The following is a 14171-nucleotide window of genomic DNA, read 5'->3' on the forward strand; positions in this document are numbered from 1 at the left end:
TGCCACTCTCCGTGGTTCCCGTGGCAAACTGCAGCTCCTCACGGCTTTCTGCGCGTTTAATTTTTATTATTTCCCCGTCGTCGGAACAACCCTGCGGAACTCTTGCCTCCCTCTTCTCGGGTCTGTACGCTGCCCGGCTTCGTAGCACCGGCCGCGCCCTGTGTGCTCCACCCTCTCTCTCTGTCCTCTTCCCGACAACGCTGCTCGGCCCCGTTGCAAAGCCACCCGCTCGAGCTCTAGACCGCCACAGCCCAGGAAGAATCAGTGTACTACCTGCCACCGGCCCGATTAGCTGAAGCACCATCAACAGGATAACCAAGCCCTGCTCTCGACAGCCTCTCCTGCAAATCTTCAACTCCGCTGTCTCAGAGGCGGATGTCCACGGTCGACGCCCGTTTCTTCTGTTTCTTTCTTCCTTCTGGCCTCGACCTCTGATAACTTCGCTTCAGGGATGGATCCCCATGAGGTGGTGCAGACTGTAGGTAAGTTCGTATCTGCTCATCACCAGTATTATGTCCATGTATAATTGAGACACGGACTGCAGGAGTTGGTTGTAACAGGTCTTTACTGAATGGAGGCAACCTGGAACTACTATGCAAATGTTACTACACAGGCTTATATACAGGGGTGGTCACTACTGGTATTGCAGTATACAGGGGCTGCAGAATATAGTTCCTTCTGCAAAGTACATACACTACACTGATTGGTAATCAGGAGCGGGAATGCTGGCTGATTTTCTCCTCTCTAGCCCGGGAGCACTCACGCCAGTTGTACTATCCCCCGGCTGAGATCATTTAACTCAGCACCGATTGAACCAGGGACCTTCCTGGTTTATATGGTTCAATGAGCAACTCCCCTAAGCGGCTGAGACTTCAAGAGAGCCTTTCTATTCCATCTTAGCGTGCACAGTTATTGGCCCAGAAATTCAGGTCTCCACGGGTGAGTACGCATGGGGTACTCACCCGTAAGCCCAATGGAAGTGCCGGTTTTGTGCATGCACTGCGCATGCGCGGGACACCGGCACTTCCGTTCCCCTGAAAGAAGGGGTTAAGAGGTGGAATGCGTGCGCAGGAGAGGCAGAGCGTGTGCATCGAACTTACAGTTTTTTTGCAGGTTTTCCCGGGAGGGTAAGTCTCCAGAGGTTAGACATGTAAAAAGCAGTCGCAAGGCCTGCTTTTTATAGGGTAAGTGGTGAATTAATTAAAATTAAAACATTTTTTCCACAGGTTTATTATTTTTAAGTACTTTAAAGAAAGGTATGTTTATTTTTAGCCCTGTTAGAAAATAAAATTATTTTTTTCAAAAATTTAAATTGTTTAAAATAGTTATTTCATGTAATTTATAGTTTATTTTAAAAATGTGATTTAAAAAAAATGATTTGAAGATTTAGTGATGTTTTGGGGCTTATAGTATTTACAGGTTTGACAGGTCTTCCTGTCAAACTTATGAATGAAGCATTCCCTGCTACCATTGGCTCTCCATGGCCCACGTGATCCCAGGGGATGCAGCAAACTAACTGCGCCCCTGGGATACGCAAGCACTGCGCGCCAGCAGTTGGAGGAGGCCCAGGATCGCAATTCCACGGGGGCCCACAGCTCAACGGCCAGCGCGCACGGTAAGTGCAGGTCGGGGGCTTGCACCCGCGGGAAGCCCCCGACCCAAATTTCTGGGGCATTATTTCATATTGCTCTTGAAATCTCTCACACTCATGTCTTCTGGCACAGTCTGACCACCGTAGTCTTTCTTTTGCCAGGTATACGGGAAAACTTTTGGCAAACAGAAAGTTATCACTGCCTGCATCGAATCTCATAAATATCAACGAAATGAGTTCTGGTAAGTTACATTTATATTGCAGCAATGTGCTTAATTCCTCTCAATCTTGTATAATCTACTTGACATAAAAAAATAAGTAATCCAAATAACTTTGATATATAATCAATCAGTTAGACTTCTCCAGTTCCCTTTCTTCTCTTCTCCCTCTCCTGATGGCATCAATTTCCTGCTGTGGTACGTTTCCAGGACTGCCAGCTTCCCTGTGGTACCTCACCCAACTCCCATGTGAGCCCAGACTGTGAGTGTCTACATCTGCTCCACCTCATGGGGCATCACAGCTCAGATCGATCCTGTCCTCAACCGATATCTGCACAAGCACGATGTCCAGCAGAGGTCACTTGGGCAAAGTACTGGGGGATCACCAGCACTGGTGGGGCCTTACCCCAGAAAGTTGCGGAATTTAACAGTCCAGGCCATCGGAGAATAAAGGGTAGGAGCGGCCATGCCTTGCGTATGGCCAGAGTAGGGACAATGTCTTTTTCCTGGATGTTACAGAAGCTTTTGTGCAGAAATTTTAAAAGTATCTGTTAACTATCCTGAAACAGTCTATTACTAAATTTTAGGATGCACTCCCAAGAGATGAATTGCACCATTGATGGGTTGAATGTTCCATTGGTACTGGGAATGCAAGTGTGCCACATGCGGTCACTTGTTCTTCTGGTTTAAGTGATTAGCACAGAACACAGTCCCTAAACATCCTGGTGCGAGTGAATTGCATTGCATACCTGTTCCAATGCAACACAAACCAGATTCAGTATCATTGCGAAAGAGACCTTCTGGCAATTCTCTTCACTCACTTCAGACAGTCTACATGTCAGCAATGCACAGTCCCTTGCCCCTATTCAGAATGCTGCACCTGGAGCAGAGGGACGTGATGATTCAAAATCTCACCCTGAGTTCTCTTTACAAGCTCAGCAGATTTCTTAATCTTTTCCAGAGCTTGCCATGTCTCTCCAATAATGGGTTCCCACATCCGCTAATATTAAAAACAATCTTGCATTATTTTCACTATTTGAAGACTCTACCCATATGCCACCCACGGTCAAACATGGGAAACATGCTACACCGAGCATCTGTCTCCACCTTAACCAGAAACCTGATATGATCTCGGGAATCTCCATGATGTCATGCTTATCACACCCGGTTGTACCCCTGCTGCCTATGGTGCCAGGGCAATTGAAAACATGGGAAGGTGACAAAAATAGAAGATAACTAGTGGTTTTGCCATGCCATTGGTTATGGCAAGTCAGTACATCTAGAGGTCAGTTAGAGGTTAATTGCAGATTGATAGGTGCTTTGAAATTCCAGCTCCAGGTCAGAAGAAATCAGCATGAAATGACTGTCTTTTTTTAAATACATCTAACGTTATGAAGTGTGATGGACTCAGTACTATAATTTAAAGGGTTATCCAACGCTCTTTGAATAACAAATAAGAACTGAATAAGAATTGAATTACATCAGCTGAGATCCCCAACTTTTATTTCCCAACTCTATCGCTACTCAGAAGTATGTTAAGTCCACTATCAAGAACACTGTGGCTACTGTAGTTAAGCACACTTCACTGAGGGAACATACTCAAAATGGCTGTCGAGCAGTACCTTACAATCATTTTCTTGCCCATGGAAGTGCAACCCTATCAGTATTTAACAGATTAACTGTAAAATGCTTCTGTTATCACTTTATGTTTTCAGGAATGGCTTTTGGAAGTCCGAATGGAAACTTATGCTCTACCCATCACACGTTGAAGTCACAGGTACAATTAAGGCGCAGGTAAGAGCTCAGCAGTAACACCATTTTGGGGACATTGTGCATACAGATGCTTGGGGCTAATAATCAAATGGCGCCCCTTCCCATCCAAGCAAACAGAACCATTGCACAGATTCAAAGGGAAACTTGAATTACTGCTGTTGTTGTCTCTCAGTAAATAGTGTGACAGAATTAACTTATGTGCGGAGCATTAACAAACACATAGATGTCACACCAGTCGTCTTATTGTGACTGTAACCTTCAACATCAGGCAACGGTTCACACAATTGATACCTTGCAAAGATTAATAAAACTGTAATACATCACATATGGTATCTTTCAAATTATAAAGGAATCGACAAACTCTAACTGTACTTTTAGAGCAGCAGCTTCAGAGACCAGAAACAACAGTGTCTCGGCAGGCAGTGCTGATCAAAAAGAATCCTATCTGTGCAACTCCCAGAATGCTGTCAGCAGGATAGGTCAACATTTGCCCAAACTTTGTGTTGGTTTGATAGAATGGATTCAGTGAACAAAACTAGAATGGATTCAGTGAACAAAACCTGCTGTAGAAGTTACATTTTAAGTGAGCTCATACCAGAGTAACTACCCGCTTAAATGCTGCCAGCAAGGCTGTGCTCGCGATAGAAACTTTGGTATTTTTAAACTTTTTTTTCTTACATTAATTTTCTGGTGTCGGCTTCCCCCCTGGATACTTTAACTCTGTGGTGGGGTATGGTTCCTTGAGCAATGATCACCTTCTGGTACCTCACATTATTCACGTGAGTGCTGTGAGTGCCAGGAGGCTATTCAACCGCAGAGGGTAGGGCATCACAGTTCGATGTTCACACGCGAGCATTTGTAGCACAGGTCGCTGGATAATGACCAAGAGTGGATAGCATGCTTAGTTCATCCCATCCTAATCCAGAGACACAGATATCTATCATAGAGATCCACCTCACTGGAGATCAACTAGCTCAATACAGACTGGCGATCAAACCTGAGATTTATATTGAACTGTGCATAGTGTGTACTGGGAGGTCATGCTTACTTGGACTGTGTTGCTTCCCCAAACTTGTTTCACATAGAGCCAGCAGAGAAATACTTTTATCTGAATGCTAACAAGCTGGATTTAAAACCAGGTCCCATTGATCTGTGCTAACTCACTATCCTAAAGACTGTATATTTAAGGAATAATAATTATCTGGCAGTATGTTTCTGTCATTCATGAGCTGTTGTTGACATTTATAAATCTCTTGAGTTTAGTGTCTTATGACCCTCAGTTAGCCTTCTGTTGTTCTGTAGGTCTCTTTTTGTTTGTTTATGTGTAACAGCATTAGACAGCAGTGAACAAGAAAATATGCACAAGCCAGTCCATTGTGGATTCCATCCAACACATTTAGTTTCTTGGGATATTCTTTACAAAGCAAAAGTAAATAAAGCAAAACTCCAGAATAACATTAAACCTTACATTCTATATTGTACACCCTTCACCATTTCCATATTGTTAGATTTCCCTGGTCTCGGGTATATAAGAATGTAAGAAATAGGAGCAGGAGTCAGCCATTTGGCCCTTCGAGCCTGCTCCACCATTCAATAAGATCATGGCTGATCTTCTACCTCATCTCCACTTTGCTGCACTATCCCCATATCCCTTGATTCCCTAAATATTCAAAAATCTATCGATCTCTGACTTGAATATACTCAACGACTGAGCATCCACAGAGAATTCCAAAGATTCACCACCCTCTGAGTGAAGAAATTTCTCCTCATCTCAGTCCTAAATGGCCGATCCCTTATTCTGAGGCAGAAAACGTTAGTGGGAGTGGTGTATAGACCCCCAAACAGTAATGCGGAGGTTGGGGATGGCATTAAAAGGGAAATTAGAGATGCATGCGATAAGGGCACAGCAGTCATCATGGGTGACTTTAATCTACATATAGATTGGGCTAACCAAATTAGTAACAATACTGTGGAGGAGGAATTCCTGGAGTGTATACGGGATGGTTTCCTGGACCAAAATGTCGAGGAACCAACTGGGGATCAGGCCATCTTAGACTGGGTATTATGCAATGAGAAAGGATTAATTAGCAATCTTGTTGTGCGAGGCCTCTTGGGTCGGAGCGATCATAATATGATAGAATTCTTCATTAAGATGAGAATTCTTCATTAAGATGGAGAGTGAAGTAGTTGACTCAGAGACTAAGGTCCTGAATTTAAATAAAGGGAACTATGCGTATGAGATGCGAGTTGGGTAGGATTGATTGGGTAATGTCACTCAAAGGGTTGATGGTGGATAAGCAATGGCAAACATTCAAAGATCGCATGGATGAACTGCAGAATTTGTTTATCCCAGTTTGGCATAAAAATAAATCAAAAAAGGTGACTCAACTGTGGCTAACAAGGGAAATTAGGGATAACATAAGATCCAAAGAGAGGACATATAAATTGGCCAAAAAAAGCAGCAAACCTGAGAATTGGGAGCAGTTTAGCATTCAGCAAAGTAGGACAAAGGGATTAATTAAGAGGGGGAAAATAGATCATGAAAGTAAGCTTGCAGAGAACATAAAAACTGACTGTAAAAGCTTTTATAGATACGTGAAGAGAAAAAGATTGGTGAAGTCAAGCATAGGTCCCTTACAGTCAGAATCAGGGGAATTTATAATGGGGAACAAAGAAATGGCAGACCAATTAAATACATATTTTGGTTCTGTCTTCACAAAGGAGGACACAAATAACCTCCCAGAGATGTCGGGGAACATAGGGACTAATGAGAGGGAGGAACTGAAAGAAATCAGTATTTGTAGGGAAATGGTGTTGGGGAAGTTGACGGGATTGAAGGCCGATAAATCTCCAGGGCCTGATAATCTACATCCTAGGGTACTTAAGGAAGTGGCCCTGGAGATAGTAGATGCAGTGCTGGTCATCTTCCAGAACTCGATAGACTCTAGAACAGTACCCATGGATTGGAGGGTAGCTAATGTTACCCCACTATTCAAAAAATGTGGTAGAGAAAAAGCAGGGAATTATAGACCGGTAAACCTGACATCGGTAGTGGGGAAAATGCTAGAGTCCATTATAAAAGATGTAATAGCAGAGCACTTGGAAAGCAGTGACAGGATCGGACAAAGTCAATGTCGATTTACAAAAGGTAAATCGTGCTTGACTAATCTACGGGAATTTTTTGAGGATGTAACTAATAAAATAGATAAGGGAGAACCAGTGGATGTGGTGTATTTGGACTTTCAGAAGGCTTTCGATAAGGTCCTGCATAAGAGATTAGCATGCAAAATTAAGGCACATGGGATTGGGGGCAAGGTATTGACTTGGATAGAGAACTGGTTGGCAGATAGAAAGCAAAGAGTTGGAATAAACGGGTCATTTTCCGAGTGGCAGGCAGTGACTAGTGGGGTACCGCAAGGATCGGTCCTAGGACCCCAGCTGTTCACAATATATATTAATGATCTGGACAAGGGAATTGGATGTAAAATCTCCAAATTTGCAGATGACACAAAGCTGGGTGGGAGGGTATGCTGTGAGGAGGATGTCGTGAAACTCCAGTACGATTTGGACAGGTTGGGTGATTGGGCAGAAACATGGCAAATGCACTATAATGTGGATAAATGCGAGGTTATCCACTTTGGTGGCAAAAACAGGAAGGCAGATTATTATTTGAATGGCAATAGATTGGGAGAAGGGGAAGTGCAAAGAGACCTGGGTGTTCTTGTGCACCAGTCGCTGAAGGTAAGCATGCAGGTGCAGCAGGCGGTTAAGAAGGCAAATGGCCTTCGTAGCAAGAGGGTTCGAGTACAGGAACAAGGATGTCTTGCTGCAGTTGTACAGGGCCTTGGTGAGACCACACCTTGAGTACTGTGTGCAGTTTTGGTCACCTTATCTGAGGAAGGATGTTCTTGCCATGGAAGGAGTGCAGCGAAGATTCACCAGGTTGATACCTGAGATGGCAGGAATGACGTATGAGGAGAGATTGTGTCGATTGGGCTTATACTCACTGGAGTTTAGAAGATTGAGAGGGGATCTCATCGAAACCCATAAAATTCTGTCAGGCCTGGACAGACTAGATGCAGGAAGGACGTTCCCAATGGCCGGGGAGTCCAGAACCAGGGGTCATAGTCTAAGGATAAGGGGTAAGCCAGTTAGGACTGGGATGAGAAGGAATTTCTTCACCCAAAGAGTGGTGAACCTGTGGAATTCTCTGCCACAGAGGGCGGTGGAGGCCAATTCATTAAATATATTCAAGAAGGAGTTGGATATATTTCTTGAGGCTAAAGGGATCAAGGGATGTGGGGAGAAGGCAGGGACAGGGTACTGAATTTGGATGATCAGCCATGATCTCATTGAATGGCGGAGCAGGCTCGAGGGGCCGAATGGCCTACTCCTGCTCCTATCTTCTATGTTTCTATGACTGTGACCCCTGGTTCTAGACTCTCCAGCCAGGGGAAACATCCTCCCAGCATCTACCCTGTCAAGCCCTGTTTTTGTATGTTTCAATGAGATCACCTCTCATTCTTCTAAACTCTAGAGAATATAGGTCTAGTCTACTCAATCTGTCCTAGGACAATCCCCCAATCTGTCATAGGACAATCCCCCCATCCCAGGAACCAGTCTGGTGAACCTTCATTGCACTCCCTCTATGGCATGTATATCCTTCCCTAAGTAAGGAGACCAAAACTGTACACAATACTTCAGGTGTGGTCTCACCGGGGCCCTATATAATTGCAGTAAGACGTCTTTACTCTTATACTCAAATCTTCTTGTAATAAAAGCCAACTAATTGCTTGCTGTACCTGCATGTTAACTTTCAGTGATTCGTGTACAAGGACACCCAGGCCCCTCTGAACACCGACATTTCCCAATCTCTCACCATTTAAAAAATACTCTGCTTTTCTATTTTGCCTACCAAAGTGGATAACCATCTTGTCCTACACAGCACTCTATCATCTTTAAATGTACTTGTCCTTATAACCCTTGGATTTGTTCCTAACGTGATATTCTTACAGTTCTTTTAATTAACGTAACATTAACTGTTTTATGTGAGTGTCTGCATTTAAACCCAGGTTTCACGGATGTCTGCTAACTCACTGCCCTGTTCAATTCCCTATTGCACAACAGTAAAATGAAGTACAGACTGTGCACTGTCAGAAAAATAAATGTTTGGCTGTAAATTTCAGACAATCATTCTTAGATGCACTTACCACTACACTGTGGGGGCGGGAAGAATTCTTTCAATAATCTTTAGTTCTGTGCCGACTGTTCAAGTTAAATAACCTGCTTGCATCTACACCAGGCATTCCTGACAGGGCTAGACAAACTGGATGCAGGGAAGATGTTTCCCTTTGCTGGGGGGGTCTACAATGAGGGGTCACAGTCTCAGGATATGGGGCAGGACACTTAGGACTGAGATGAGGAGAAATTTCTTCAATCAGAGGGTGGAAAACCTGTGGAATTCTCTACCACAGAAGGCTGTGGAGGCCAAGTCACTAAATATATTTAAGAAGGAGATAGATAGATTTCTAGACACAAAAGGCATCAAGGGGTATGGGGAGAGAGCAGGAATATGGTATTGAGATAGAGGATCAGCCATGATCATATTGAATGGCGTAGCAGGCTCGAAGGGCCGAATGGCAGAGCAGGCTCGAAGGGCTGAATGGCCTACTCCTACTCCTGCTCCTATGTTTCTATGTTTCCTTTCAGTATTTTCAAAACCTAGATCATGGGGGTAGATTTTCATCTTCACAACCTGGGTGGTAATCTGGTGGGGAGATTGGGCGCCCTTTATAGAAGCCGCCCAATTCTCCTTCCATTAAAATCAATACAATAAAATCCGGCAGGGTCTATAAAGAATGGGAAATCCGCCACCCTCACCCCACCAGATACCATCCAGGTGGTGAAAACGTAACTCTCGCTCATGTCTCCTCTCTGTCTTCTTTTGTGGCATGTAAATGAATTCAGTTCTGTGAAACTCTCTATGACTTAGAGCATTAAACCAAAATTATCCTTCACTGAAGTCTTTCAATGGATCCATTTCCTTCTGCAGTAAAGGGGCCCCAACCACATGTAAATTCTGTGATCCCACTCTTGCAGCAGGAAGCTATTCTTGAAGAGAGCTTGGCATGGAGATGGGGTTACAACAATGTAACCCCAATTCTCCAACACATGCTCCCTGCAAGTGTGGCTCCCCACAAGGAGTGCTGAATTTACCCTAATGTTCCACATATGGTCTTCCCAGTAATTTATATGCTGTAACTAAATGCCTTTGAGTACCTCTCAATACATGATTAACCATAACTCATGGACTAGATAATTTCAATGGTCAATAGGTTTTCTATCCAATTTTTGATTCGTTTCAATGTGCATATCTAGATTAAAATTCATCTGCCATTCCTTAGACCTTCTATTCAATCGATCCAGTCCCTTTTGAAAAATGTTCACATATTTATCCTCACGACATAGCTTATTGTCAGCAACAAAATATTACAAGTATTGTTCTCCACATTATTTATTAATAGTCTGAATAGCAAGGAAACCAGAACGAATAGCTACAGAACTTTGCCAGACACACTCCCCCCCTCCCCCCGCAACTTGAGCTTGTATCTTTGATATCACTTTCTGTTAAGCAAATTTCACATGAATTGGCCATTACTACCATGTACCATGATCTTTATTACAAGCCTCATTTGGAATTTTATCCAATGTCTTTTGAAAATCCAAATATTTTACATTCATGTATCTATTAGTTTAGTTGCCTCCTCAAAGAACTCCAGTGGATTTCTGAGACCTCACCTGTTACTTCTGAATCCAAGCTATTTGTTTTGGCTTCTGTATTCTTTAGATGAACTGATAGTCTCGTGTAAAATGTTTATTGCGCATTCTCCCCACTAGAAATACTAGGTATTATGGTCCATGCCTCATTTCTTTTTTGGAATATCGGGTAATGGGGCAGATGATTTATTCTGCCTGCCTTTTGAGTTTTGACGATTTTGTTCTCTTGGGATAGAATTTGGAGAAAATAGTTTTGAGTGGCATTTCAATGTGACAATGCAGGAATACACTCTACTGAGTTCCAGATCTCACCTCACTATACTGAGGTGCTGCATTCCCCACAAGGGGAATGACTATATCAATGAATGAGTCATCCTCAGCCCAACTCTTGCTTGCCCTGTGCCAACCAGTTGATTTTGGCATTCATTGAAATCTGGAAGTAGGTTGCCCAACTGCTCTCTTGGTGAGGTAAATGTGTAAGTAAGATTGGCAGAGAAGAAACGGGAAAGGAGTTATATATTAAGCTTTTCTGTTTTCTCTAACTTTTCCTCCCTCAGGCTCATTACTTTGAGGAGGGTAGCATCAACTTGACCAGCAATGTTGATGTGAAACAGAAGCTTTCTCTGAGGGTAAGGAAAATATACATGACGTGGAAGCATGTGCATGTGTGCAATGTTGTGCATTAGTAGGGGACCTGCCGTTATACAATTAGATATAAACCCTAGCCCACACAGCAGAATCCTGGCCATACAGAAGAGAATAGACTTTTTTTGTTATGACAAATTCAGCTGCCAGGTCCCTGAGATGACATGATAATGTTACAACCAAAAAGGTGTTGTGAGTGACAGCAGAACAAGGGGGAGCTTGTGTGGGTAGTTCAAATGGGATGATAATATAGGAGTTGTGATAGGAGTGAGGGCATAGTAGCAACAAGAATGGATAGTGGGAAGGTGAATGGGGCAGGAGGTGCATAAAATTACATTGAGATTACAACACGGAAACAGGCTATGCTGCCCAACCAGTTCATGTTGGAACTTATCCTGCATGAGTAGGCCTAATCCCACGTGCCCACCTTGTTCCCATATACTTTTTCCTGTTTTCTTGAACCACCTATCTAACTTATTGTTAAATGTTGACGTGGCCTCCGCTTCACGAACTCTGGTAGTGCATTTCACAGCCTCCTGACCCTCTGTATAAAAAAACTGTCCTACATCTCTTACATTTAATCTTATTTCCACATCCCCCTGTTCTAGATCCCTCAATCACTAGAAACAGTATGTATTGGGAACAAGGGGGGGGTGGGAAGAAGAGTATAAACGATCGTGGGAAGGGACCCACTGAGGAATCCCATTTTTCCCGTAACCCCCTCACCCCAAATGCAACTATTGGTGGCTCCTTACCCTGACACCCCACAGCACATCATCCATCACCAGCAACAAAAGGAAAGAAAAAAGAGGTAAGGGTAGAGAAGCAGCAGAGAAAAAAAAGACAGAAGTAGAAGCGACAGAGAATCAGCAACACAAAGACAGCAGACAGGTAAGAGAGTGACCACATTCTCTCACTTACTGTGTGATGCCATTGGAGGTTGACTTGTCTTAAAGTTCCATCTCTAACTTTCTTTCACCAGGATGAATGCGAAGGAGCCACAGCGTTTGTGAAAATTATTGAAAATGCTGACACTGAGTTCCAGGTAGCTCTGGGCTGGTGTATGTATATGGGTGGGCCTTTGTATTTAGTATCTGTAGTGAAGACCAACCAAAGCAGTGTTTTAAAAAAAAGCACAGCTTATCTTGGCCTTCAAAATGTTGCTTTGTAAAACTGATCTCTACTTGTATTTGTGACCTGGATTTTCCGGTGGGTGGTATGTTTATTATGTTATCTGGCATTCACGAAGTAAAAGCACCTCCCCTTACTAGCATTAGAGTCATATTGCCCAGATGGATGGAATCGTGAAATAGGGTCATTACGAACAGTGACAGAATTACTGCCCACTCCTGCTCTCCCACTTTATTGGGATCAGTGGTGACAAAGGCGCATAGAGATAGTCTTTATCAATGCATCATTATTAGAATTTATACTTCTAATGGCCCTTTCTTTTCAAGTATGGTTAGTCATATCCTTAAAGGGAAGGACTCCAGTTGTGTGTTTACATGGCATTTGGGGTTAATAAAACATTGTCACGCACTTCCCTACCGACTTTGCCATCACACACACCCCTTTTGCACTGCAGATTTTTTGTAATTTTAGACATTCAACATTTATAACATGGGCTTACTGCCAGCTGTGCAAAAAGACCCACAGCGGTGACGTTAATAGATTGCTGCCATCAGCCAGCCAACATGTCCATGGCCAGGATTACAGTCTGTACTAGGTAATAAATTGTTGGGTAATTCATTATAATAAAAAGCTCAATCATACAGGATGCCTTATGCTGTAAATCTAGTATACATGCGTGCGTAGAATTTATATGTGCATCACTGCATCTAAAAAGCTGCAGGAACTAAAATCCTCCTGCTGCCTATGCAGCACCGCTTTCATCTACAAGTGAAAACATATCAGCTTAGCTGCAGGACAAGAGTATTTCCCCCCCAATTTACTCCCTTTCTCCCAGAGATAGTGATTGCTGCTGGAATCCAGCTCCATTGGTGTTAACAGCCCTCCTCCTCGTGTGAGCCCAAGTGTGGTCTGAGGATTCAACCAGGGAGGCATCACAACTAAAGCCACTGGGTCTCATAAATATATTTATTCCCCTCCAAGTCACACACCATCCGGACATGGAAGTATATCTCCATTCCTTCATCGTCGCTGGGTCAAAATCCTGGAACTCCCTCCCTAACAGCACTGTGGGAGTACCTTCACCACACGGTCTGCAGTGGTTCAAGAAGGCGGCTCACCACCACCTTCTCAGGGGCAACTAGGGATGGGCAATGAATGCTGGCCTTGCCAGCGACACCCACATCCTGAGAATGAATTTAAAAAAATTATATCTGGTTATTTATTGTAGGCAGTTCTGGGTCGCTGCCAGTCAAATTTGAGCCAGCTAACCAATTAGTATCAAAAACAGAAACTTCTGGAAATACATAGCAGCTGCAAAGAGAAAAGGCAGGTGATGATGTTGCGGGTGTGTACCTTTTTTGAATCTGTTTTTATTTCGGATTTTTTTCCCATATTTCCAGCATTTTCAGATTTTCCTTTTTTTTAAATTTTAGCCAGTCAGCATTGTCCAGATGATGAACACTTCAAGCTAACTTGTTACAGTTTATATCAACTGACTCTCCCAGATTGGCTCTCTTGTTAGTCACTGGCTGGTATCCGACAAGATTTGAAGATTGTTTTTTTTTAACAAAAATTAAAAAAGAGGCCACTGCCTTTATTATAAAGCCTTTCTTCATGTGCCCACAGGGGTAGGATTCAGTGATATAAATTATATGCCGAAGCAAGTGATTACCTCATTTGGCAAACATTCAAAGACCGAATGGATGAGCTACAGAATTGGTTCATCCCAGTTTGGCATAAAAATAAAACAAAAAAGGTGACTCAACCGTGGCTAACAAGGGAAATTAGGGATAGCATAAGATCCAAGGAGAGGACATATAAATTGGCTAGAAAAGGCAATAATCCTGAGGATTGGGAGCAGTTTAGGAGTCAACAAAGGAGGACAAAGGGATTAATTAAGAAAGGGAAAATAGAATATGAGAGTAAGCTATCAGGGAACATAAAAACTGACTGTAAAAGCTTTTATAGATATGTGAAGAGAAAAAGATTAGTGAAGTCAAGCGTAGGTCCCTTACAGTCAGAATCAGGGGAATTTA

At 43.1% G+C, this 14171-nt stretch overlaps 1 protein-coding gene across 2 annotated transcripts in view; it reads left to right on the forward strand.

Moving 5' to 3' along the window:
* Nucleotides 1-14171, forward strand: part of LOC147110958 (F-actin-capping protein subunit alpha-2-like) — a 45502-nt gene that overhangs the window by 28525 nt on the left and 2806 nt on the right. For both annotated transcript variants that reach the window (XM_086001383.1, XM_086001385.1), the window contains exons 6-9: nucleotides 1754-1833; nucleotides 3525-3603; nucleotides 10917-10988; nucleotides 11987-12049. In XM_086001383.1, coding sequence (XP_085857509.1) covers nucleotides 1754-1833; nucleotides 3525-3603; nucleotides 10917-10988; nucleotides 11987-12049 — 294 coding nt within the window. The remainder of the gene's footprint in view (nucleotides 1-1753; nucleotides 1834-3524; nucleotides 3604-10916; nucleotides 10989-11986; nucleotides 12050-14171) is intronic.

This window comes from Somniosus microcephalus, chromosome 11 (genome assembly GCF_052327205.1).
Source record: "Somniosus microcephalus isolate GS21.2 chromosome 11, FLI_Smic_1.0, whole genome shotgun sequence".
In the NCBI taxonomy this organism is placed as follows: Eukaryota; Metazoa; Chordata; class Chondrichthyes; order Squaliformes; family Somniosidae; genus Somniosus; species Somniosus microcephalus.